This window comes from Epithele typhae (assembly GCF_022376455.1).
Source record: "Epithele typhae strain CBS 203.58 chromosome Unknown BXZ73scaffold_2, whole genome shotgun sequence".
Classification (NCBI taxonomy): domain Eukaryota; kingdom Fungi; phylum Basidiomycota; class Agaricomycetes; order Polyporales; family Epitheliaceae; genus Epithele; species Epithele typhae.
In genome coordinates this window covers 1,306,660-1,326,643 of record NW_025954193.1, presented here as the reverse complement: position 1 = coordinate 1,326,643, position 19,984 = coordinate 1,306,660, and the positions used below count along the sequence as shown (strand labels likewise).

The following is a 19,984-nucleotide window of genomic DNA, read 5'->3' as shown; positions in this document are numbered from 1 at the left end:
GACCGCAGTATGTCGGAGGTGACCGAACAAACCGGAACAATGTCTCATCCCCTTTCCCGTCCCCAGGTTGGTCACGCATGAAGGACACCCATGCGGAAATGCCAGAATCCTCACGCGAGCGCCGCGCATGCCGCCGGCGCGGAAACGTCCTCGGATACTGAAAGCCGCGCATCGACATCTTCAGCGCGTTCTATGAGTCCTTCTTGGCCGAAGGCCACAACCGGAGTGGAAGCGATCCCTGCCCTCGGGCATACGCCGGGCGCGACGGTGATGGGCCCAAGCTGCGGCGGATGAGGAAGGCGATGAGGCACCCGATGTGCGAGTATGGGGAAGTGATCAGGGGACCGCGGTCGACAGAGGTCTGCCGGCCAGAGGACGTTTGCGATGGGTTCGCTGACTGGCCCCAAACGACTTGCCCATCTGCGCAACGTTCGAAAGTCGTCGTGGATCGTCCGCTTTGTACCAGAGAAGGTTTGCTCTGCGTAGACGAATGAATGGTCATGTTGAGGTTTCGCGGCTGTCGTTGGATGCACGCCTTAAAAGGCGCAAGGCAAGCTTTATACCTCGATAGGCGACAAAAACAGCAGAGCAGATGACAATACAACAGATCGCATGAGAGTAGCAATATGACATACACGCATCATCAGATGCAGACCCTCATGCAAAATGTATGCCTGCGTCATGGAACGCCGACAGCAGTCTGACGGGATGATGTTGAGCACGAGAAGAAGGTAAGACAGGCAAGTACTCACTTTAGGAGATCGTTGATGTCCATTTTCGCCGCTCGACTCTCCGAGAACCCGGCCTCTTCCAGCACATCCTCAACCTTCTTCTTGAAGTCCACTCCATCTTCAACAATCTGGGGGTAGCACAGGTAAGAAACCGGCTACGAACGGCATCGGGCGACGTACCGCATTGTTGACCGAGGCCCACGTCTTCCAGTTGCTCTCCAGCATCTCCATCACGCCCTTCGCCTGGAAGTTCGCATGCACGACCTTATTCCGCCGCCCGAACACGATCCGCCCCAGCCCGTCGAACTCCGCGAACTCCACCGGGGGCGGCGGGTCGCGCGGCACGACGCGGACGACGCTGCTCTCGACCTTGGGCGGCGGCCGGAAGTTATTCTTGCTGACGTTCATGACGAGGTCGACCTTGGCGTACAGCTGCACGTTCGCGGACAGGCGCGACCAGAGCGCGGAGCCGGGGACCGCGACGAGCCGCGTCGCGAACTCGCGCTGGAACATCAGCACCGCGACGCGGAAGAGCGGCCGGTGCGAGAGCAGGCGGAAGACGAGCGGGGAGGAGATCTGGTAGGGCGTGTTCGAGATGCAGACGTCGAAGTAGGGGAGCGTGGCCTTGACGAAGTCACCGATCATGATCTCGAGCTTACGCTGCTCCGGCCTGGGCGGGAGGAGGCATGAATTTCAGTACGGAGGACGCGGACAGATGAGGGACGGGGGACTCACTTGCCCTGCACTCGCTTCGTCAACTCGGCCGCCATGCGGGGGTCCATCTCCACCGCGGTGACATGCTTCGCCTTCTCGAGGATGCGCACCGTCAGGTTGCCGGTACCAGGACCGACTTCCAGCACCTTGTCCGTCGGGCGTAGGTTCGCCTAGATGAACTGTAGTCAGAACTCAGACGGTGTTGTTCGCGGCGCGAGTATGCATGGGATCTTACTAAGTCTACGATGCTGCAGAGGGACGTTGAGCTCGGTAGAAACAGGATTTAAGCGATGATCACGCACGATTGAGCTGTTTGCGGGTTCTTGAGGATATGCTGGCCGAACCGTTCTGTGTTGAAGATGGGATTCCGGGTCGCAGAGGAAGGCCCCGCCTCCGCGTTTGATGATTTTGCTTTTGCGGAGGGCTGGTGCGCCCGGGTGAACCGGTCTGAAGTCGCGCGGGGCATGACAAAGAGACGGGGATGTGATGGGTGTGACGAAGGGTAGGAGCAAGGGGGCAGGCGGCGCGGTAAGACAGTGCAGGGTCAGGGAGCAGGCCAAAGTTTTGCGATTTGCCTCTCCGATCCGATCGGGACTCCCCCCACGTACTGTATGTCGATGGTTCGACACGGTGACTACGAGGATCTATGATCACAGTCACTAGAGCTCAAAGGACCATGGCGCAGCTCCAAGAACAACTCCGTGTCGTACATCTCTGGTCTCAACGACACTCAGGTATTCGCGCCTGTCGTGTTTACAGATCCCGCAATGGGGACAACAATTCGATTTTCGTATACACAAGATCGAGCCCGAGATTAGTGTACAACAAAAACTACTGTGTACCAAGGTCCGACTCGGGGTTACCCATAGCGAGCTACAGACTACGGCGAAAACGTTTGCTAGAAACTGGACAGTGCAGGTTGCGGACTTGGCACAACTGTACTGCGCGCCGTAGTGCGCGTTTCTTGGATGGGACTGGCTTCCCATGGGACCTTTTCGATGTGAAACTGTGCGACGGTGCTCAAAATCTGCGCAGTGGGAGGATATGCTTTCACTCACGTTTAACTTCGTAAGCGTCCCGTCTCGACACTTTCTCATGTACTGCTCTCTAGCTCAGCATCTTTCTGACCAGTATCTCAAACTCGGGCGCAAACAACCTTATCTTGAGGCTGCATTGGGGGACCTTCGTGCGCGCCGACTTTCGCGGGACTGTGGCAGGACAAGATGGATCAGCCTCGCGCACTCGTCATTCCACCACTTCTACTTACACAGGAAGTAGGCCACCTCGGGGTCCGTCATCCAATATCTCTCCTTCATCCAGAGCCTTGAGCCGTTGGCGGAATAATTAAGGATGCTCCATCCGGACCTGACGCTGCAGCGATGCCAGTAAGCGTTGGGGAACAGATAGGCGGGTGCAGGTGGGAGAGGACCTGCGGGCGGAGGTAGTTAAACCCGAGGAAAAAGTGGGCGCAATTCTATGCGTATCTTGCGGGTGCTCAAGACTCACCTCGAGGGGTGTCTCAATTCTAAGTCTGCGATGCACCGTAAAGTGTTGAATCCACAATGCACATCTACCCTTCAACCACAAGAACTTTGGGATTACCAATAACGGGAGAGGGGGGTTCCGAATCAAGAGTCGACTTAGAGAAACTGCGCGCATACATATCCTCACCTTCTCGTACACCGTTCCCCGCAGATGCAAGCATACCCCACACGTGCGCCCAGCTGAATCGGTCCGAAAGCAGATGCAATAAGGGATATAAACACGGGCGAACGCGCCGCGCCGTGCGTGCGGTAGGATACAAGTACTGTCCTGCCCGCAACGCCCAGTCAGCACTTCCTTCAGCGCCCCACAGACAACTCGCACCACGCACCAAAAAGCAGAACGGCAACCTGCCGCTCACCCCTCCAACACCGACCGCCTCGGACCTGGAGCCGCCGCGGGCGAACGGTGAGCCTCAGCGAAGGTGGCAGCGCATGCCCGGCAGAGTGACAGAGACTCACTCTCCAGTGGGTGCACCTGCGCCAGGTACGTGACCGACCACATGAGGTAGCAGCAGGCGAGCGTGAGCATCAGGCTCGTCCGGATGAGGCTGCAAAGGGTGTATGTGTATGGGATGGGTCGGGCGAGTTGTCTCGGTGATACGGGCGGCTTACGTTTGATTGGGGCCCTTGGGAGTCGAGAACCAGGCGGCGGACATCAGCCCGAGAACGACGACGAGAACGAACAGGGTGGGGAGGGAAGTCGACATGGTGGAAGTGCACTGGAGAGCCGGGGCGTGACGCCGTGTCCGAGCCAATGGCGGGCGCCTCTGCGTTCGACACGGGCGCTCTGATTCCAGCACAGAACATGAGGGGAACCAATCGTTCTCTCGAGACCCACACCTATATCCCTCCAGCCTACACACACGCAGCCAGGAGACACTATTTGCGCCGGTATGGTGCAGCCTATACATATACTTGACATTCAACGTTCAATGTCCATTTCTTGGGAATGGCAACAAAAGACCGCACAAGGTGTATAGATGCGTCGGGAATCATCATTATGATATTGGTATGCTGAGTCCACTACAATACTTCGGGTCATGCTCAAACGTCATAAACCCTCTAGATGCAAACAGATAGCAAATCAGACAGCCCGTGAGCTCGCTCAATCAAACTTCCTCCTGCGATACAGGAGGTTGCAAGGCAAAGGTTGAACCATCATGGACTAAACACACTCGTGAGCGAATACTCAAACAAAAGTCGTGGACCCAACGTACCGCAAAGTCAGACTTGGGGAACTCGCCGTCAACGCGAAGCTCAAGGCGGCGGATCATGGCGACGATGATCGTGCTGATTTGCAGGTAGGCGAACTGTCGTGAATCCTGCGATTAGCATATTATCCCACAAAGACGATGGAGCCATGACGTTCGCACCTGCTCGCCGATGCAACGATGCCTGCCCGCGCCGAAGGGCAGGTAGGGGGAGACCGTGCCCTTGCTGACGAGACCGAATCCGAAGTCCACCTTCTCGCCCTCGTAGTACTGCTTGCTCGCCTGGGCTGCGAAGCCCGCTTCGTCGTACCACCGCAGAGGCTCCCATGTCTCCGACTGCTCCCACACCGTGGGGTCGAGCTGCGAAATAAGGGGCGAAGCGAGTACAATATCACCCTTGGGCACAACGTATGTGACATCTTCGGAGGGCGCGGCAAGGGTAGCAGGTACAGGGATGTCGACGTGTGCCATACGCATGATGCTGTGGATAGGAGGGTGCATGCGGAGGGTCTCGCGGACGACGGCGTCGAGAACCTTGAGTTCGCGAATATCATCATGCGACAGGTCGCGAAGACTGCCGTCTGGCGCGCTGAAGTGGTCAACCTGTTCCTTGTAAAGTGCCTCCCTGGAATATTGATTATTAGCAGCACATGCAGTATGTATGCCGGAAGTACGCACTGGATGTCAGGGCGCGACGCAATGTGGAGAAGAACCCAGGAGAGAGACGAGGAGCTAGTGTGCTGTCCAGCCATGAGGAGGGCGATGAGAATGTGGGCAATTTCGTGGTCGGGGATGGGGGAGCCGTCACGGTAGCGCTGGATCATGAGAGAGGCCATAACGTCGTCCTCGTGGTCCTAAACAAAAGTTAGCCAGACGTTGACTCCAGAGTACATCTCCACCTACCCCGTTCGGGTTTTCGCGGCGGCTGCGAAGGATAGACTGGTAAAACGCGCTCATCTTGGCGTGGGCGGCGTCGCGCTTACGGTAACTGGGAAGCGGGAGGCCGGGAATCATCCAGTGAAGCGGAGTAAAACCGTGGTCGAGGTCCGAGTAGGTCTGAGCATACGCCTTTGTGAGGTTGTTCCGGATCTCCCTGCCCTGAAGCGTGCGCGATGCAGTGAGGATGGTCATCTCCGAGAAAGTTTTGAGGACCGGGAACCTCCCCCATTCGTTGATGTCATTCATCTGGTAGACACGGAAGGAGTCGTCGGTGCCAAGGTAGCCCTTGATCTCTTCGTCAATCATGCCAACGTATGCGCGGAACTTCTCGGCGGTGAGAGACACCTTGACAAACTTCTTCTGCTCCATGAGCTTCTCGTTCGGGCAATCGTACACCACGTCCTTGCCAAAGATGGGGGTAGTCAAGGGCTGAAACCAAGGATGAGACACGGACACGGCGAAATCGAGCATCCAGTATGTGCGCACCCCGTAGACGTCTTCGGCAGCAAGCTGGGTGTGTTTTCCGCCGAGCACGTAGTCGTTGCCCTGAGTGCCGAGAGTAACGGTGACGCGCCTGCCGATGAGAATAAAGGTGAAACAGTTGCCGTACTGCGCGAAATGAGCCGCCATATACGTGTCATATGGCGAGAATACGTACCTTCTCACGACATTGCCTAAAGAATGCCACGGGGTCGCGCCCGTACGCGGGGGCGGAACCCAGGAAGGGGATCCAATGCCAGACTAGTGGGGGCTGTGACTTGGAGCGAGGAAGCTTTGGAGTGCAGTTGGTGACTGGATCGCAGAGGGGGGAAAAGTACGGGAGTACTCACAAGCTGCCAGAGGACGTTGAGGATGATCGAGACCACGGGAAGGTTGATGAGCGCAATGAGCAACAACTTCGGGGTGGACGGCCACTCGAGCTGGGCGAGGGTGGCGGCCCAGGGCTCGGCGAAGGTGGAGTTGGCAGACATCTGGCCGCTGCTGGGGACGCTGGGGGCAGGGCAGGAGGCGGGGCTGGCGGTGGGAGGACAAGCGCGGCAGGACGTTTTATGAGGATTATTCGTGCGAAGCATCGTTCGACTCTCACCTTCCCGAAGAGGCAGCCGATGCACCTTTTTTGGATCTGGGTCTTTCTAGTCCTCGTCGCCCCGCGTCCGGGCCTCGACGTCGACTTCACACGCCGTCTCGCCCCATCGTCGACATAACGCGCCAGCTCGCAGAGAGAGAATCCGGTCTCGCTCACTCGCACGCCGCACGCAACGTATCCTTCCGGGCGTCTATGATCCCAAGCGCCGATCGCATGGGCTGCGTACTTACACATGTAAGTAGTACTGAGCGCTGAGCGCCGAGCATGAGCAGTATCAAGAAGGTTCGTTTTACATAGCGCTGCAAGCTAAGTACAATTGCTGGCCCACTGGTAGACTTCAATGTGAGCGCTTGAATGCTCCAACCGGGGACTCCAGAGCCAACCGCGCGTCCTCCTCGATCCACAACCACCCACTAGGTCTTATTCGGGATGCGTGCATTTAACGGAGAGAGCATCTATCTGACCCAGGACTCCTTCGTTGTGCCGTAAGACGTGAGAACACAAGCAGGCGCCAGGTACTTCGCTTCGCACTTGGCCTCACCGGTGCTTCTCAAGATGAGCAGAGGCGCAACTCCAGAGCGCCTCACCTCTCTCCAGGTTGCTCTCACCAACCATCCCGCTCCGCCCCGCTCTCCCGACCCGCCATATACTCCCGATGATCTCGCCACTCAGGTTACGTCCGAAATCCACACTTCCGTTCACAGGAGACCATCTGAGCACCACTATGGACACCCTCACGGAGACCTCAGAACCATCCCCAACTATACCCACAGTGACACCCTGTTGGTTCCCGCCACATTGAACGTCAACCATGCGCAACCACTCTCGTTGGAGAACGACAGGCTCTATTCCGATGTCTCGGCGGAGACAAACCTCGACCACAATCCCACCTTTTCCCTTCTAGCTGCACACGAGCCTCCATTAATACCCCCGCCGAATCCTGGCTCCGTGAGTTACTTCTATCAGGTTCCGTGCCCGCCACCTCATCCCATGTTTTCTAGGTCGAACTCGGCTCTATATATAGAGCAGGTGAAGTTGCGCTTGTGAATGAGAGCGATGCTGGGCCTCGTAACGTCTATGAAAACAGTGTGCCAGATTCTCAGGTTGTGTCGACACTCCGTTTCCGTGCACATGCCGTGGCGCAATTTTGCTCTGGACCCGCCACCCAATTCATGTCTCACTCGTCGAGGGTTGCATCTTTCGCTTCTGTTCATCAAGGCACCTACGAGGCCAGCCTGGATATTGCCAATCCTCGTCATCCTACATACCAACAGCCAGAACTCTTTAATGTCACGCCATTTCCCGGGAGCGCCATCATGCCCGACGTGCAGTTTGACCCTCAAGTTGCTTCTCACGCTGCGGACGCCGACCTACGCTCTCTCGAACGCGAGGGCCTCGACTGTCCTGCAAACTGCAGTACTGTGTACAATTCTGAGCAGGAGCTGCGACATGCCCTTGGGCTCAATTATGACGAACCGATCAGCCTCAGTCTTCTCTCGCCAACGTGGCCCGACACCTACACCTTGCCACTGTTGGCGCAGCTCGCTATCCTGGGGTCACCCGGAAGAAGGTTGACTGTACGAGAACTTTATGATGCCCTCACGTCTTTCCGGGAAAAGGGAGATGATAAATGGCGGGTAAGAGCACAAGCGCACTTTTCTTCGTTATATTCGTTGCTTATCGAATTTCTGCAGCGCAGTCTACGTCATGCCTTGTCGCTGCACTCCATTTTCCAGAACGTCCGGAGGCCCCCCACGGCGCAAGGCAGAGGTGGGTACTGGACCGTGGACTACTCTCGTGCCCATGAGAAGAAGCAAAGAAAGCGCCGTGCGAAAGGTTCCCAGAAGGCCCCGGCTCAAGAAGAACTACCGTCCGCCAGTCGTATAAATGAGCTTTCTGCCTCGCTAGAAGACAACGGACGCCGGGTCGGCGAAGACGGACCCCGCTCGTATAAGACTCGTCGTCACTCTCGTCTGGATGTCCCGCCGTACATCGCCCATAAATCTCGTCAAGTTCATTCGAGCCGCCGCGCGCCCGACCCTCGTACAGCACAACCCCCTACACCTCGTCAGCGCCAAGCACATCGAAGATATCGTTCACCCGCCGAGGAGACATTCGCTGCCCTGATGGAAAGTGGCCGTCTGCTGCAAATGCCAGCTTCATCGTCGCCACTCGCGGCCCCCCAACCTCTCCGCCCGTCTGCGCCTTGGTCTCACATTGGCAGGCACCATGACTATGCAGCCGGAGAGCTGGATCAGGGCACTTTGTCGCAGGAGGCTTTCCGTGTGCCCGATGCGTCGCAGTACCAATACCAACAGCACTATTACCCACCGATGCCACGGCTTCAGGGTTACGACGAAGCTCATCATGACCAACACGCCGCCTACAACCAGCACCACGAACAGCACGAGTCTCGATCGGAGCAGCAATCCCACTCGGACGCGGATGCGGGCGCAGGTCGTACGTACCGCAACGGACAAAGTTCATCAGCTCGTGCCCCGGGTCAGGTAGATGAACGGTCGGGGTCCCACCCGGAGTTCGTGCAGGGGTCGTCACGCAGAACATGGCACTGAGTAAGTACTGTATGCTGATTGCCGCATCCCTACCGCCCACCGAACTCCTGGTGACAAAAATATGCCGTGGTCTAGCATGCGCTGTATCAACGTCGGACTGTATAATGTCTGCGGTTCTTTAAACTGGTCCTCAATACTATTCCAAGTTGCCGTGTATTCTAGTGCGCATAGCTGGTTATGGAGCCATCCAGTGTACATCATAGCCTTCAGTCATCAATACACGTTTGCTTTCTATGGATACAATTCACATCTAGTGTGAAGCGTAGGTAACGATACAAGGTATGCTCTATAGGGTATACAGATGAATGTCCGTTTACACGACCTCAACCTCGACCTCGATTGGGATCCCAGCCGCGAGCTCCTTGACCGCCGCAAGGCACCGGCGCAACGTCGTAGGCCAATACTTCAACGCACCCATCGAAGTCTCCGACGAGACCCCGTGGCCGTCTATGCCCGTGATCGCCTTCTTCAGCGCGAGCCGCTCCGCCATGTTTGGCTCCCGCCCCGGGTCCGAATGCAACGAGGGCTCCCTGTCACAGCCGTCGTCCGACACCAGCGAGATGTCCTCGTACGCATCCCGGCGCGACCCGTCCTCGTCGTCATCCCCAGATTCCTCCTCCTCCTCCTCCTCCTCCTCCTCGTCTTCCCCAACACCGTCGTAGTCGGGGTCCACGCGGTAGATGTCGTCCCAGAGCACGCGGATGTCCGACGCCGCGCGCTCGAGCTCCGCGGGCGTCAGCCAGAACGTGTCGAGCTCGACGATCGCGCGGCGGAAGTCCTCGAGCTCGATCGCGGCGGCGGGGTCGATCGCGAGCGCGCGCTCGAGCAGCGCGGCGAACCCGCGGGAGATCGGGAGGGACTGGCGCAGCCAGGACGGGTCCGCGGCGTACGCCGCGAACGAGGGGTCTTCGGGCGACGCGTCGCGCCAGAGGCCGGTGATGTTGAGCGAGAGCTGGACGAGGATGATGCCGAGCGACCAGACGTCGTTCCGGCGGGTGTCGTAGGGCTCGGACGAGTCGCGGTTTACGAGGTTTTCTGTGGAAGGAGGAAGGTCGTGAGTGAGGATGCTGCGTGCAGTTCGGGGGTACCAAGGACGTACCGGGACACCGGTGGCCCTTGGTTCCACAGCCATACGAGGTGCTGTAAGGGGCGGTCGTCGCGCACCCGAAGTCGGCGACGCAGACGCGGTTAACGGCGCGGTCGACGAGGATGTTGCCGAGCTTCAGGTCGCGATGGTAGACGCCATTCTTGTGGGAGAATGCGACTGCGTCCAGGATGTGGAGGAAAATCCTCTTGACTTCTGCGGTGTTCCCCACCAGGGATGGGCTATGTGACAAGTAGCGATGGAGGTCGCTGCCGGAGAAGTAGTCCATGATAAGGAGGATGCGGGGCTCTTCGGAGCCTGACTCCATGAATGAGAGGACGTCATGAATTGCCGCGATGTTGGGATGCCGTCCGAGCATGCGATTGATTTTGAGCTCGCGGTTGTCGTTTGAGGTGGTGCCCGATCCGTGTCGAAGGACCTTGATTGCGCGTAGCACCGGGCTAGAAGTTTTGGAGAATTCCAGAGCACGGTAGACGACACCGCCAGATCCGCGTCCGAGGCGGTCGATGAAGCAGACCCGCTGCACCTTGTCGGGGGAGGAGATGGCGAGGCTGGAGAAGTCGGGCATGGAAGGCTCTCTGTGAAGCATGGCAGGCATATCGTTCTAAGAGGCGAAGCGTGCGAAGTAGTAAGAAAGGAAGTGAAGAAGTGATAAATGCAATGGGATAGAGAAACCGCCGAGCAGAGCGCGGCCTTTATACCCACCGCAAGCCTCAGGGGTAGCCATAGGGCTGAAGCGGACTCCCCGCGGACGAGGGCAGGTGTTCCGGCATCCGCGAGGTCTAGAAGCGCACGAAAAGCGGGACGCAAGCGTTGAGGGGGTCGGACTCGCGGCGGGTTTGAAGGGTGGTAAGGAGAGACGATGCTTCCGCGACTGCGACGCGGCTCGAAGCGCGGCTTCACCACGGAAAGGTCACGTGTAGCAACACTATTTACCCGCTTTGCAGACCCGCACAACCGCAGTAACAATGCGTATGTAGAGTGGGCCGTCCCGGCATAGCGGCAGCCGGTAATGATCTGGACCAAGTCTTTGCAAGCCGCATTTTACCCCCTATCGAGTCGTTAACAGTGAATTTCAGCACCATGAAACCCATAACGCTTGTACAAGTGATGCTAAATCACAGAAGGCATTCAAACAGGCTCTCTATTCGCTGCTCTCGTAATAATGAGTAGAGACCAACTGTAGGGCAGCGACCTCGGAGCCTGTTTGCCACAGAAAGCAAAAGCATGGCTCAATGACCGTCAAAAAGTGACGCGCTCTAAGCTTCCGCCAACGAACTGTTTAAGAGGGAGGGCTGTGGAAGAATTCATGCTGGTGAGCGTGGATAACCATCCCAAGCGCATACAACCACGTACACAGGGGCGACAGTAGTCGCCGGACCCGGAGCGGCGCTGAGCGCGGGGAACGGCGTGGCGGCGCAGGCGGCCTCGACGTCCGCGAGTGACTTGCCCGCCGGGAGCGTCGCCGCCGGCAGCTTCACCGCGGCAGGAACGGGGATGACTTCAGAGCAGTCCGTGAGCGTGCGCGGGTTCTGCCCGAGCGTCGCCAGCTTTGCCATCACTTTCTCGAACTTGGTCACCATCAGGCTGTGGTCGGCTGCGTGCGGGGCGCGTCAGCCGAAGCTCAGGCCCAGGTAGGCCCAGGTGCGGCACGAGGAGACGCACTGATGAACGACTGCCACTCGCACGCGGTGCGCGCGTCGCGAGCGATGTTGTTGTCTGAGAAGAGCCGGAGCTCGCCGCCAAGCGGGGACATGACCTCGCCCACGTTCGAACCGTTGCCCGGGAACAGCGTGCCCTGCAAGAGGGTCTCGACAAAGAACTGGGAGTCGAAGGAGCCGGGTGTGGAGTCGAAGGGCGTTCCCTGGGGGGTGCAATTTTTCAATGTGGGCGCGTGCAAGGTAGCAATGGGGGCTACTCACGGGGATGGAGGCATCAACGTGGTCCTGGGCAGCGACGGTGTGCGAGATCAGGAGGTCGACAACCTCGTTGGGCGAGAAGCCAGCGTCGCTCATCCGCGCGAATATCTTGTCGTTGTCGTCCGAGGGCTCGGGGACCAGGAGGTCTGGAGACGGCTTCGTGACGTTGGAGCGGCCGGCCAGGAATTGGAGACGAGGACCACCAGCACAGTTCGACACACCGACGGCGCCGGCGAATTGAATGCTAATGATAGATCATTTCAACAGGACGCTTGATGCGCCTAGACAGTGAAGCACTCACAAGTCGGCGAAGGATACCCCGTGGGCGAGAGCGAAGGGACGCTGGGTCTCGACGATCTCGTCAACACCGCCGTTGGCGTCTGACAGTGGGTCTCAGTGAGGTATTCAAGGTGAAAGTGGATGGGGCTGGGGCCTACGGAAGTTGGTCTCAATGTCAGCAAAGTGCATGATCGAGCCGTCAGCACCTCCGCCACTAGTGAGATAGGTCAGCTGTCTAGTATGCTCCGGAGCAGAACACGTACCCGAACTTGCCCTCACGGAAGAGCTTGGGAGAAAATCCGATAGCGTCGTGGAAAGTCAGGCGAAGAGACTGGACATAGGCAGTCAGCGGTGCTGTCGGCCAAAGCGGACGAATAGATTACCTCATGGGTCTCCTCGCCGCATTCGCCCCCGTCGAAGCTGTTGGCGAGCAATCAGTACGCTGATGTTGGTTGAAAGGCGTGGTCGTACAGGTTCTCCTGGAGGTCGTCGAGGACATCGAACCAGACACAGCACTGATCGAGCACGTCAGTGACGATTAAAAGGGCGGTCGACCCGGACAAAGCTACTTACAGCCTTGCTGCTCGCGCGGCGACCACCGCTGCACACAGCTGACGGGGAGGGGACAGCAGAAACGGTGACCGCGAGGGCGGCGATGGCGAAGAAGGCTTTGGAGAACATCGCTGGCTGCCGGAGGGGAGGGTGGTCGTCGAGGTGCGACTGCTAGGATACTCTGAGTCGAGTACTGCTGAGCCTCGTCGGCCTCACCCCATCTTTTATACCTCGTCGAAAAGACCAGTCTCTGTTGGTGCCGTCCCGTTCGCTCGCACGGCGAGCATGCGTAATTTGCGCGCACGGCGCAATCGGGACCAGCCGCGGCTCCACAACGAGAGATGGGGTCGTCGCCTAAGTTGTGCTCAGCGTTCGCAGAGATAGTCAGCAGCACAAAATTTTAAACAGACTGCCCACACAGATGAGGACGGCGTGTGTCTGCATCCGCACTCATGGTACAGAATGGGTCCCTTGGGTGCCAACATTGGACGTGCCGTGGTTGCCAACAGATCGGCGACTACAAGAAAGGCATTTTCACCCAGGGGTCCTAACACGAGAGCATCGCACGATGGCTCAAGGGCAGCCATTGAGTCACTCACCAGGATGAGGTAAGCATGTGAAGAGAGCAGCCGGCGGTTCGGGAGACGGTCGGGGGTTTGATTCAGCTAGGTGCCACCGGGAAACTGGAGGTGGTTAAGCCAGTGAAGAGAAGGTCAGACAAGAGTAAATCAAGTGAAGACTGAGCTGCTGCGCACATAGGAATGTCTTGGAGGTGCTGCAAGCGTCTCGCCTTGGATTTTGCCTCGTGTACATTGCCTCGAATGAGGGTCTGCCAAATGCACGTCGTGCACCTGCCAAGCCACGGAATTTGCCATGCAGTGCGTATCGGGACCCACGGATAAGGTTGTGCGTGGAACCAAGACACAGGAGCTCGTCAGCACGGAGGTGGAACCTGTGAAAGTCCTGCGTCACCGGGACCACGTCCTTGGGAATATCGTCAGGGGACTGAACAAATCCACGAAACACGATTGGTCTGTTGACGTGAATGTCAATGTGTGCGGCCGGCGGGAGGATACTGCTGGGTGTGAGCGAAAACACCCGGCACGGTCAGGTCGCCGACTGATTCACTCCCAGGGGCTTGGACGTATCGACTCACGACATCAGGACGAAAAACAAGAGTGACAACGTCATGCGTTCGAAGGAGGGTCTAGGTTGGCTTGAGCCGCAGAGTCCTCTGAGGTTCGGGAGTATCGGTCGAGGAGCATGGACCTGGGTGAATGCTCACCAGCGAATCCTACGACTGGCGGGTCAGTGCGCCAACCGAACACTCCGTGCCACGGAATACTGGACGGAAGCCCTAGCAAGCACAGCATGAACGCGGAATCTTGCCCCCCGCCCCGGTCGAGGGGGATGGATCTGCCAAGGTAAGGACCCGGGAAACCGAAAACATGCACTCGGAACGAATCTCAGGAAGAAACCAAGTCGAAATTTGGCTGAATGAAACCTGTGGAATGTGCGAGATATTATTGGTGGGCGGGAACGACCAGTCGTCCACAATCTGGGGTACTCACAGGGCAGCACCGTCTCCGAGGCCACGGGACACCCCCCCGAGAAACAGAAAATAACAAAGGCCATATAGGCGTGGATGCCGCAAAAGCGACGGTTTCACGAGTAGCCGTTCTGAATGAAGGAAACTCACAGGCTGGCACCTTGAAGGTTATCTGGAAGTGTCCCACCTAGTAGTACTACCGAGTACTGAGCGATTGAATGAACGGCAGACGTGCTGCCGGTAGCTCGGAATTGCAAAGCAGAAAAGAATGGGTCAAACGAAAAATGATACAGGATAGTGAATTGGTTCAGAGGAGATGACGACGAGATCCGAGCGAGCAGCGTATTAGGATCGTGAGACTTCCAGCGCTTGGCGATGGCCCGCGCGTGCAGGCGCGCGCGGTTGGCAGCGGCGTCAGCATTTCAACAGCACTTTCGACAACATGGAACTGTCCAGGAAAGACCGTGTAGGTTCCTCATGACACATCTATTGTTGACTGCAGCAGGCTGTGGCAGCTCATAATGTGCCCATTCAGAACAATGCGTCGCTCATAAGCTCTTTTCCTCAAGACGTTTTCATCCTCACCATTCAACAAGCTCTCGCACCACTCCCACAGTATCTTCTAGAGCGAAGCATTCAGGGCGTGTTGTCCACAAAAGACGTGCATACCACCACAGGGTATATGCGGCTACTGGTCAAACTCACTCATGTTTGCCGAACCTGGCGCCACGTCATTATCGGATACAAGCCCTTTTGGGCCTTTCTTGTCACCCAGGACGACGGGAAGCTGGGCTCGATGGCTCGTGTGTTCCTCGAACGCGCCGGCCAAGCTCCTCTTACTGTGACGATGAACATCTGCGCTGAGCGCATCGACCACCCTTTCTCCACCTCCGAACGCGCTCATCAGATACAACACCTCCATATCTCCGGCTCCTGGGACTACGACGAGTATCTGAAACTCATCCCTTCCTCATCACCCCTTCTTGAGAGCGTCGTGCTCGACGCACATGGGACCTTCAGTAAGCTCAGGAAGCCGAGCTACTTCTTCCCTCAGAGCCATTCGACGATCCGAGGCCTTGCCATTGCCCCAGTACAATCCATTCTCCCCCTCGACTCCTTCCCCAACCTCACACACCTCTGGCTCTCGTTCAAGCCGGTCAAGAACCGGGGCGAGCAACTCGCCGATCTCCCCCAAGTTTTCTCTCGCACCCCTTCGCTCCAGTACCTACATGTGTGCGGTGCTCGCAATGGCCACGGGTTGTACGATTTCCAACCGCCCCCAGAGCACCTGTTGGTGGCGCTACCGCAGTTACGCAACTTGACCTTGGTGGATTTCAACTGGAGCTGGAGCTGCGCGTTTCTCCGCGTCCTCGTCCTTCCCGATGACGCCGACGTCTACATCCACCGTCCACGCCTGCGTCTGGAAATGTTCGAAGAGACGAGTCCGATCGCCGCTTTCCCTCGCCTTGCGCTCATCCCCTTCCTGGACCGCGCCAGGATCTGCCTAACCGTCTGCACTGTCACCCTCGTCGCTGAAGGACCCCTCGCTACCAAGACTCCCTACGCCTCCCAACGGCCGCACGGCCGCCTGTTCGTTTTCCCGGAGCTCGCCGATTTCAATGGCGGGGTAGAAACCATCGCCGAGAGCCTTCCAGCGCTGCTACCGTTCTCTTCCCTGCACGTGCTGCATCTCCAGCTCAGAGCCCAATGGCATGACCTCTTTCTGGTCTACATGGACCACGCTACGTCGCTCACCGAGTTCGTCGTCTTCCCGGATCCGGACACGATGAGCGACGAGAGCGCGCTGACCACGATTCGGATGCTCCATCACGTGCTCTGCCGCGCGACCCCGCCAAAGTGCCTGGCTCTGCGCGTGCTCGGAACGGTCATGCCCATCCCGAACCCGGACGAAGACCAGTATGAGGACAGGGAAGAGGAAGAGGCCGCGGTGCAAGAGGCCGCGGTGGAGCTCGGCGGAAACTTTGTCGAAGTCGTGCCGATCCTCATGGGACGTGCCGCGGCGGGCGTTCCGCTGCGCACGCTGCTGCTCGAGCCACGCAACTTGCGGCTGGAAGACCGGTGGGGTGAGGAAGGCGATGACGAGAGCTGGTTCCGGGAAGAGGGCGTCTATGCGGAGGTCGTGAAAGAACACTGCAAGCTCTTGCGCAAATTAGTCGATGAGGTGGAGTGGTTGGAGCCAGATGAGGAGGGCCGTGGAGGACTTGCGGACAGGCTCACGAAAGGGAGCGAAGGGTTCTTGCGAGAAGAGAGTGCGAGGGTGCAGAAGTATTGGGCGTTGCCTCCACACGGCGTGCCATGGGAACTACCGTTTCCTCCTCCCTACGGGGAGGAACCTGAGGATATCAGCTCATGGTGATTGCTATATGTTAGATGATTCGCCGGCGCTCTTCACAGATCTGAGCCAGGACGAAAACGTTCGGCACTTGACACACTGCGGCCGGCGCCCGCGCGCAACCGCACAGGACGACCAGTGAAACGACTCGCAGATATTACTGATATAAGAGCGGCGTAGCATTTGAGGGGAGAGCGATGATTATGCATGTACAGTAAACTTTAGTAAGATGGCGGTAGAATAAGGATAGGTCTATGTGTGCGCTAGCATATGTGGGGTTCGAGTGTAGGCAAAAATCCATCCCGGGTCACAATCAGCGCAGCTTCAAAATGAGCGCTGATATCACTCCAAGATCCACCCGCTTGATATCCACCGCAACCTCGTCGCCCATCGACAGGTGCGCCAAGTCGCCCGCCTCCGCCTGCAACATGCCCATGAGCCCCAGCTGCTCGACGAAAACGCGTATCCTTTGAGCCTCGCTGAACGTCACTCCCGAGGGGAGGTCGACAACGCGCCCCGTCAGGTTCTTCAGTGGGTCTTCACCCGTATGCGTCTTGCGCGGGCCCTCCATCCACCATTTGATGTACGCGCGCGCCCAGAAACCGTTGCTACGCTCCTCGAGACGGCGCCCGCTGAGGTCCGCGAGCTCAAGGCTCTCCGCGGCGCGCGAGAGCCACGTCGCGTCGAAGAGGATCGGTCGGTCGGGAGAAAGGAGCGCGTGTTTGATCTGCCAGTGCGCGATGAGATCATCGAAGCGGCGGAGAGGCGAGGTCACTTTCATGTAGCCTTCGTCTCTGAGGATGCCGAGCATATGGTGGGGGCCGGGTTCGGTCGAGTAAGTACCCGCAGGAGTTGCTACGCCAGCGTGGATGATCTGGTAGGGGTCCAACTGGCCAATCTCGTTACGGGCAGCGAAGGCCTCTGCAAGGCTTCGGGGAGAGTTCGCGGTCAGAGGGCCCAGGATGCGCCGCACGGCGGGCACGCCGCGCTCGGCGAAGAAGCGCGACGCGGCACGCCCTGCGGAAAGCATACACTCGGCGATCATCTGGCGCGCGTTGAACCCAGCGACGAGAGGGATGGAGTAGGAGGCAGAAGGGAAGCCGCGGAACTCGGAGGGGGTCAGAACGCCACGCAGATCGTCCGAGAGAGGTCGAGGAGATATGGAGACCTCTGCAATGTTGAATGTCCAAAACAACGCGCCTTGTGAAACTCTGCGCCGGACCAAGGCACGTGTAACTTCGACCAGTAATTTCATGTCTTGCAACTGGTCTTCAGGGATTGACCTGGGGACGCGCTCTGGGTGCTGACGAGAAACACCGAACGGATGTTGAACGAGTCGCGGGGTCAGACCCAGTGCTATGTCCACATCATCGTACTTGATCTGTTGGACGTTTCGGATTATGGATGGCCGGACCTCAGTTTTGATGGTGCGGCCCGAAGGGAGGTCTATCAAGGTGCTGAAGCTCATGGCCACGTCGGGTTCTCCTGGACGACTGCCAAGACTGAAGTGTGCCACCTCGTCGACGTGCTGGAATAGGCGGATGGTACGATCCGTGAAGTATCGCGACTGGGCTTGTCGCAGAGCATCTTGACAGGCCGGATGCGTTGGGGGAAGGCGGGTGGTGGGGTCCGCGATGTGGACGTGAAGCCACACCTGTTCTGGATTGGACGTCCTCTCGATTGAGACGCCGTCGTCGAGCTCCTCTGCGCCCCAATCATCGACAACAAAAACAGGAAGATTCCCGAAATCATGACGAAGAGACTCCACGATATCGTGCGCATACAATTTGCTTGGAGAAAATGCGCTGCTGAGCAGGGGAGTGTTGGAGTTGGGTTCGATTTTGGGAGGGGGAAGTAGTTCCTTGTCCATAGCACGGTAAACCGGATCCTCCCAGGGGGCGATGCTACCTAGATCCGAAAGGAACTCGCGAGTGGTGTGTTCGTCGAAGCAGTCGGGGTCGTACAAGCCGGTTGCCTTGATAAGAAGTGCCCGAGCGACGCGGTAAAGATCCTCTTGAATCCCAAGACGGAGTTCTATAGAAGAAATGAGAAATCGAAGGATGGTGCGATCGTCATCGGTCCACTGGAATCCTTCGAAGGGGCGACGTGTAGGAGGTTCGCCCCAGGATCCAGTACGTCGTTCACGAAGCGTCTCTATTGTCATCCGGCTTTTCTCGATGAACGTTTTCAAGGCAGGAGCTTTCCGACGAAATGAGTCCCAAACGAATTCGATGTCTTCAATGGCCTGCTGTGGGCGGATCCAGAAGACAGGATGCTGAGAGAACCTTCTCGTGTGCGCAAGGAAGTGTAACGACTCGTCGAGCATGAACTCCTGGACGGCCATGAGCTCGATGTCGGTAAATTTTCTTTTTCCGAGGAGCAGCTCCGCTGCTTCTGAAAGGGCGATGGTCTTCCAGGTGTTGCGGTCCTTGTGGGCCACGAGTTCACGGAAGTTGATATCCCGTGCCTTTTGGGTGAGGGGATGTTGCACGTGTTCTAGCTCGACCTGGAAGAGAAGCACCGGGCGCGCAACCTCCGCACGCGCGCGCGTTTCGTCTGTCGAGGCGGGTACTTCGGAGAGACCGCATTCCGCGATCTTCTCCGCCGAGACGAAACCTGGGACGCTGAATGTGACGTCGTGTGGTGAGATTGGCAAGACTTCCCCGCGCTTGGTGAGTATTGTAATGGTTTGCTGCCGCTTCTGCAAGAAGGTGTCGAGAACCACACCGAAGGATATGGTGCTGTTTCTACGTAGACGCGAGATTTATGAGCACCAATACGATAGCGTCGGCGTGATATGCTCACTTTCGTAGCTTTACAAGCGTGCCCACAGGTAGAGTGTTGTGATCTTGAAGTGCATCCACGTCCGTACCTGAGTGCCCCAAGTCCGAGTCTTGGTGCGAGGTGTCATTCATCACAAACTCCGCCTCCTCTTGAGATGCATGAGCTATATGCCGTTTCCCATGGGGTTTGTCGATGGGCGTATCATGTGATTTCAGAGCCTTGCCTTCTAGCCATCCGCATGCCGTAGGAGACAATATGTTTCGCAGTTGCTGAGAGACGAGGCCCCGGCCGTCCTTGGGGTGTGAGACCAGGCCGTGTTTCGACGGCGCGCGAGGAGTATTCGACCTAAGCTTTGGCGGCTTGTCAACGTCGTTTTGGTTCGCCCTGCTACTCCTGCATCGAGCGACAGTCCGACGGAAGCTGGAGGAAACGTCCGGCAGAGTTTGGATTGCTCGTTTATGCATGGTGACAAGCCGAGTCGAGTCCGCTGGAAGAGTTTGAAAACAGTGAGGCGGACGCACAGCCGTAAGAAAAGAGCAGCAGAAGGGGGAGGAGGAGGAAGAGCAAGGTGCGAGCACTGTCGCGGTTCTCGCTGGGAGAGAGAGTCTAGACAGAGCCTGGAGGTCCTGGTCAGTGAACTAGTG

General features: G+C 57.8%; 8 protein-coding genes across 8 annotated transcripts; 2 read left to right on the top strand and 6 right to left on the bottom strand.

Moving 5' to 3' along the window:
• Nucleotides 1-657: 657 nt before the first annotated feature.
• On the bottom strand, nucleotides 658-1,911 carry BXZ73DRAFT_96349 (S-adenosyl-L-methionine-dependent methyltransferase; the record flags this gene model as incomplete). The annotated part of the gene is made up of 6 exons (XM_048027050.1): nucleotides 658-700; nucleotides 753-859; nucleotides 912-1,401; nucleotides 1,467-1,615; nucleotides 1,681-1,693; nucleotides 1,748-1,911. The coding sequence occupies 6 exons, from the start codon at nucleotides 1,909-1,911 to the stop codon at nucleotides 658-660; spliced, it is 966 nt and encodes a 321-aa protein (XP_047883348.1).
• Nucleotides 1,912-2,552: 641 nt separating this feature from the next.
• On the bottom strand, nucleotides 2,553-3,696 carry BXZ73DRAFT_96348 (ATP synthase subunit H-domain-containing protein; the record flags this gene model as incomplete). The annotated part of the gene is made up of 4 exons (XM_048027049.1): nucleotides 2,553-2,653; nucleotides 2,713-2,874; nucleotides 3,449-3,537; nucleotides 3,602-3,696. The coding sequence occupies 4 exons, from the start codon at nucleotides 3,694-3,696 to the stop codon at nucleotides 2,553-2,555; spliced, it is 447 nt and encodes a 148-aa protein (XP_047883347.1).
• Nucleotides 3,697-4,094: 398 nt separating this feature from the next.
• Nucleotides 4,095-6,110, bottom strand: BXZ73DRAFT_86857 (cytochrome P450; the record flags this gene model as incomplete). Its single annotated transcript, XM_048024328.1, has 8 exons — nucleotides 4,095-4,154; nucleotides 4,207-4,299; nucleotides 4,363-4,825; nucleotides 4,879-5,054; nucleotides 5,104-5,568; nucleotides 5,626-5,748; nucleotides 5,798-5,911; nucleotides 5,970-6,110. 8 exons carry the CDS (start codon nucleotides 6,108-6,110, stop codon nucleotides 4,095-4,097), a joined length of 1,635 nt encoding a protein of 544 aa, XP_047883346.1.
• A 1,288-nt stretch (nucleotides 6,111-7,398) lies between these two features.
• On the top strand, nucleotides 7,399-8,799 carry BXZ73DRAFT_73515 (uncharacterized protein; the record flags this gene model as incomplete). The annotated part of the gene is made up of 2 exons (XM_048021909.1): nucleotides 7,399-7,863; nucleotides 7,921-8,799. The coding sequence occupies 2 exons, from the start codon at nucleotides 7,399-7,401 to the stop codon at nucleotides 8,797-8,799; spliced, it is 1,344 nt and encodes a 447-aa protein (XP_047883345.1).
• A 313-nt stretch (nucleotides 8,800-9,112) lies between these two features.
• BXZ73DRAFT_38203 (kinase-like domain-containing protein) lies at nucleotides 9,113-10,472 on the bottom strand (the record flags this gene model as incomplete). Its single annotated transcript, XM_048018140.1, has 2 exons — nucleotides 9,113-9,834; nucleotides 9,899-10,472. The coding sequence occupies 2 exons, from the start codon at nucleotides 10,470-10,472 to the stop codon at nucleotides 9,113-9,115; spliced, it is 1,296 nt and encodes a 431-aa protein (XP_047883344.1).
• Nucleotides 10,473-11,186: 714 nt separating this feature from the next.
• Nucleotides 11,187-12,783, bottom strand: BXZ73DRAFT_96345 (manganese peroxidase isozyme precursor; the record flags this gene model as incomplete). Its single annotated transcript, XM_048027048.1, has 10 exons — nucleotides 11,187-11,199; nucleotides 11,261-11,501; nucleotides 11,570-11,768; nucleotides 11,827-12,067; nucleotides 12,125-12,203; nucleotides 12,261-12,316; nucleotides 12,366-12,433; nucleotides 12,486-12,522; nucleotides 12,574-12,617; nucleotides 12,676-12,783. The coding sequence occupies 10 exons, from the start codon at nucleotides 12,781-12,783 to the stop codon at nucleotides 11,187-11,189; spliced, it is 1,086 nt and encodes a 361-aa protein (XP_047883343.1).
• A 2,216-nt stretch (nucleotides 12,784-14,999) lies between these two features.
• BXZ73DRAFT_96344 (uncharacterized protein) lies at nucleotides 15,000-16,580 on the top strand (the record flags this gene model as incomplete). Its single annotated transcript, XM_048027047.1, has 1 exon — nucleotides 15,000-16,580. One exon carries the CDS (start codon nucleotides 15,000-15,002, stop codon nucleotides 16,578-16,580), a length of 1,581 nt encoding a protein of 526 aa, XP_047883342.1.
• A 289-nt stretch (nucleotides 16,581-16,869) lies between these two features.
• BXZ73DRAFT_73511 (RNB-domain-containing protein) lies at nucleotides 16,870-19,804 on the bottom strand (the record flags this gene model as incomplete). Its single annotated transcript, XM_048021908.1, has 2 exons — nucleotides 16,870-19,303; nucleotides 19,362-19,804. The coding sequence occupies 2 exons, from the start codon at nucleotides 19,802-19,804 to the stop codon at nucleotides 16,870-16,872; spliced, it is 2,877 nt and encodes a 958-aa protein (XP_047883341.1).
• Nucleotides 19,805-19,984: the final 180 nt, after the last annotated feature.